Source organism: Microtus ochrogaster, unplaced genomic scaffold (assembly GCF_000317375.1).
Source record: "Microtus ochrogaster isolate Prairie Vole_2 unplaced genomic scaffold, MicOch1.0 UNK2, whole genome shotgun sequence".
NCBI lineage: Eukaryota > Metazoa > Chordata > Mammalia > Rodentia > Cricetidae > Microtus > Microtus ochrogaster.
The window spans coordinates 10,166,907-10,171,717 of record NW_004949100.1 but is presented as its reverse complement, the minus strand read 5'-3'; the positions used below and the strand labels follow the sequence as shown (position 1 = coordinate 10,171,717).

The window sequence follows — 4,811 nt, the reverse complement described above, 5'->3', positions numbered from 1 at the left end:
ACACACAGATGTAGGTGCACACACATCACACATGCACACACAAAGGAAGCTGTCTTGACAGAACTATTACTTCTCTTATGGAGACTTTTTAAGCATTTATATCAGAATTCAGGACCTGATATTGGTGATTTGGTAATCTTGTCTAGGGATAACATACCAATCGTATTATGAATAATGGATGACAAAAAAGGAATCTTCCAAATTGTCTAAAGGATCTGTCATTTCAATAGTGAGACAATCCTCAGACATAACGGAGCAGTCTTAAGGAATCAGAAACCTTTGTCTCTCTGATATGTGTATATTCTGTTTTTCCAACAGCCTTTGGCTTGGTCTAGTACATTATTGAACAAGAAAGTATCCATAAACCTGCTATAAAAAAGTGAGAAATGTGTTCTCTTCAGATTTTTATGTTTGTAAATGATATTCGGATGATTTTTAATTACTACAGAGGCATTGAGATGTTAATGTACTTTACAAAACAGACGGGGGCAATTTAATCCTTGCTTTCTGCAGTCAATTTCAACTCTAAGAAAATTATTTCTTTTGATCCACTCTGATAGCATGTAATAAAGGAACAATAAAACATATGGCTCAATTACCACTGCTTCTCATCAAGCATGAATTAATGAATATCAAATTATTATTAATTGTTTTTTCTGGCTCCCTCCCCATAGGACAATTATACATGGCTGATTTTGATAAGCACTTTGCGTTTAACACTTTGTGGACCAGTGTCTAAGAGGAACAGATGCATAAAATTATTACACAGGAGAATAATTATTTGAATTTAACACTGTTTGCAAATTGTGCAGTCATCTTTTAACTACCGTAGCTTGTTTTCTCACAATTGCTTACCAATGCCTTAGAATTCTAGGTTCCAGCACAGCCCAGTCACTCTTCCTTCAAGAAACAGTTTTTATGTGCCTATAAATTACATACTATGCTTAATTTTTCTAGGTTAGCAATAACAATAATTTCCTGTATGATCATTGAATTTCCGACTCTAAAACAAAAGAATTCTTTCAAAATAAAAGCTATATTTTAAGTAGTTAAAAATGTTAACCCTCATAGTATGAAATATAACTTGTGATCAGTATAACTGAAAAAAATCAGTGTTAATGAATGATATCCAAACATTAGGGAAAATCATTTTATTGTCATGAGCCTTCTGTAAACATAAACTGTAACATGAACACATATAACATGTTTGCAATCAATATCTATTATTTCTCAGATTTTGAAATGCATGCAAAGAAAGTTTAACAAATTACACATCATATGGTTTTACCTATCACCCATAAAGCTATTAATTTCAGTTTTAAGAATAGTTTATAAAAGATAAGCCTGTGATAGACTGAAGGATGACACTAGGTGAAATTATTTGTATATCTCAATACTGTTTACAAATATACCAATATGTTTCTAAGCATAAAATTCCATTTTTTATAATCAGATAACTGGAAAGGCGAAAAGGGACTTTAGAAATTACTTTGTCTAATGTCTGTGGCGTCATAGAGAACATCACAGAAGTCTGGGAACTTTGGCTTTCAAAAGTTCAAACAACTTGTTACACTGCTCTTCTTGAAAAATTTTGTAAGAAAATTTCTACGTGCATTTTTTTTGTTTGTAGAAAAAGGAAGAAGTATATCTTGCTTCTATCAGCCTATTTGTCAGGGTATCTATAAAGAGCTAATACAAACTATTAGGGAAGGTAGGCGAGAAGATGGAAGACTTGGTTACTGAAAATCATGATGAGCAGCTAAACATGGAGCAGGGCTGGCCTGTGCTGGGTTGACAATGCTCTCTGCCATTGACTTTGGTAGCAAGAACTATATGAGTATTTATCACTAGATCTTACCAAATACCACATGGCTCTTTTCATGTGTGCGATCTTATTCAAAGTATTTAGATTACTTGTGAAATAACAAAATTGTTAATACAAGAGATAATCTTCAATGTAAATCTTTTTTAGATTATATATTCTTAAAATGTAGCTTTAAATTCTTCACTGAAGGCTTTTCGTCTTCATTTCCACTTATCAGTGTTACTGAATCCACTTGGCTGAAAATTCAAAAACAAAATTAGATACATAAGTCAATATGAAAATAAAACCACTATTAGAACTTGAAAAAAAAAAAACAGTCATTCTCCTAAGGGATCGCACTGGATCAAGCGTTCTATCACTCCTTCTAGTCCTGAGCTCTTCACTCTGTTTGTGGTCAAACACAAAGTGCCACACACCAGGTGTGTAGATTTAAGAAACAAGAGAGAGACAGAGCTATGAGTACGATTTCTCTTAAAGAAAACATTGCTATGGAGTGTACATAGGGAGAGAGGAAGGCATGGTAACTTCTGAGTCCTTGCTCATCAAACTGCCTGCATCATGTCGGGGACTCTCCAGAGATTAAAAAGCTTTGGAGTTGCCCCCTGCACACCAAGGATTAGCACAGAATATTGGACTGATTAGGACTGCAGAATTAGAAAGGAAAGTGAGTCTGAGAAACAGAAAGTAGAAGGCAGAGTACAAATATAACCAGGCTTATTCCTTTCATTGGTTCTGAAGCCTGATGGGATGGGGGCTCTGGATATTGTTCCAAGTGTTGCCACTCAGTAGCTCATTAAGCTCACGCGTTCATCATTAACTTCTGTGCTTTTGATCCCGTCAGGAATCCCAAGGAATCTCATCCACTATAGCGAAGTTGACAGGAGCAAGGGCCCTTTAAACATTGTGACTAAGAACACTGTGGGCCCTCCCCTCAATAGCATTTTGGGTTTTTTTTTTTGTTCTACTTACTATTGAATCTAAAAATAAATTGAATATACTTTCTTGTAACAATCAATTAAATGCTATAGGACGTTATTTTTTCAGACACATTCTGCATGTGTTTTAGATCAGCCCTTAAATTTCTCATGCTTAGTTAAAAATGCATGCCCATAACATCTTGCTTTCTCCTTACTGATGCTAATTAAAAGTCCAAATTATAATAACATTTGGTCCTGCATTGTCAAAAAACCACAGAGCTTTACATGTTATATTTAACATAGGATTATATAAAATTAACTATTTCAGGCAAAAGTCACATTAAAAGGCATTGGTTGTAATTATCTTTAAATGTACTTCCAAGTCCGAGCACAAATGGGCATCCACAGAAATGACTCAACTAAACAGTCATTTAGGCAGCAAAAATCATTTCTGCTTCACAACCTGGAAAATTTCCTAAACTAAATGGCCTCCTTGTTTACACTGTATCCCAACCAATACCAAAAAATATTAGTATCAGTACTGACTGATTTATGTCATTAAACCAAATGTTGTCATGGTTTAACTATCTGCCACTTACTTTTTCAATAGCTATATTTAGTAAAATATTGAAATTTGCTGGAATATTTCCTGTTCATCAATATGAAATAGTTGCCCGTGTTAGTTAGGAATGATTGCTGTTAGCAGAGTAGACACTTACCCATCACTTTAGAGTAGCAGGGCTCACAATGTATAGTCTGCCTGTAAATCCAGATACTGTCACCAGCTTGCAGATTTTCCAAAGGCCGTTTGCATATTTCACACTAAAGAAAACAATATATCAGGGTTATATTGTAGACAGAGAATGTATCCTCAAGGGAGCAGGGATAGAAAAACCCTTCGGTTCTTCTGAGACCACCCTCCTGAGAAAGCGTCACAGACAGCCCCGAAGAGAGGCCACAGGGAAACTCAGTGTGTTTTCCAATCACCACATGCCAAACTTCTCAGATAGCACCCTTCCACATGCAGGTACAGTTCAGGGAACCTTTACCCCTGAGATTTTCTGCACAGTTCGCCGAGGAGCAGACAGAATTTTTCACAAATTGGCTATGACAAGGACAGGGTAACCATCAATGTCTCAAACAAAAGGCAGAGGTGTGTTTATCATTTCCTTCCACTAGGGAGAGCTGTATGATTCGGGCACAATGTGCTGAACCCAACAAATTGCAGATCACACAGGGATGGGGTGGGGTATTATGGGAAGGGTAGGACTCTATTCTTTTTCAGACCCGTCTGCTGCTGATTGGCCAACTTCCAAATGTGAGTTGCTGGTTGGCTTTCAAGATGAATTCACCAGAGCAAATTGACTTTGATCGGTTTATTAAACATTTAAACTAGTTTAAGTGGTTTTCTGTTACCATGGCTGTAGAACAATTTGTCTTTTTCTGTGAGCATGAGGAACATTTTTGTTCTCTCGTAGTCTCTAATGCTTAAAATGGAAATGAATCACTTAAAATATAACAAATGAAATTTATTCCTATTTAAATAACCAGTAAAATTTCCTATTTAAAAGATTTTGTGCATACTGATTTTAAATTTTTAAGGTATATGTTTTTATTTAAGTGAATGTATCTTGAAACTAGAAAACCTTCATGTTATAATCAAATATTAGTTTTCATTTTCAGATTATATTTTGTAATGCTACATTAGGCTGTGATTTAGTTTGTTTTTTTAAATATTTATTTATTGGATGCATATGTGCCATGAGGCTCAAGAGGAAAGGTCAAAGGACAACTTGTGGGAAATAATTTTTTAGTTACAGAATGTGGGTTCTAAGAATCAAACTCAGGTCACAGTTTGCTGCAGTGTAGTATACATGCTAAGCTCTCTTGCCATCTTTTTATTCAAATAATGCACCATGTTTCTGATGGCTAGGTAATTGGTGGACAAAAAAATCAATGGGCAAAAGAGTACCTTTCATTGGCTAAAGTAAATACTTTTCATCACTAGATGGGTCATCACAGATCCATCACTAGATGGGTCATCACAGGTCCATCACTAGATGGGTCAT

At 35.4% G+C, this 4,811-nt stretch overlaps 1 protein-coding gene across 3 annotated transcripts in view; it reads right to left on the bottom strand.

Moving 5' to 3' along the window:
- Nucleotides 1-1,966: 1,966 nt before the first annotated feature.
- The window catches only part of Scel (sciellin), a 118,942-nt gene continuing 116,097 nt past the window's right edge, over nucleotides 1,967-4,811 (bottom strand). For all 3 annotated transcript variants that reach the window (XM_013353109.2, XM_026788433.1, XM_026788434.1), the window contains 2 exons: nucleotides 3,462-3,564; nucleotides 1,967-2,061 (listed from right to left, as the gene is read on the bottom strand). In XM_013353109.2, coding sequence (XP_013208563.1) covers nucleotides 2,045-2,061; nucleotides 3,462-3,564 — 120 coding nt within the window. In that variant the 3' untranslated portion in view covers nucleotides 1,967-2,044. The remainder of the gene's footprint in view (nucleotides 2,062-3,461; nucleotides 3,565-4,811) is intronic.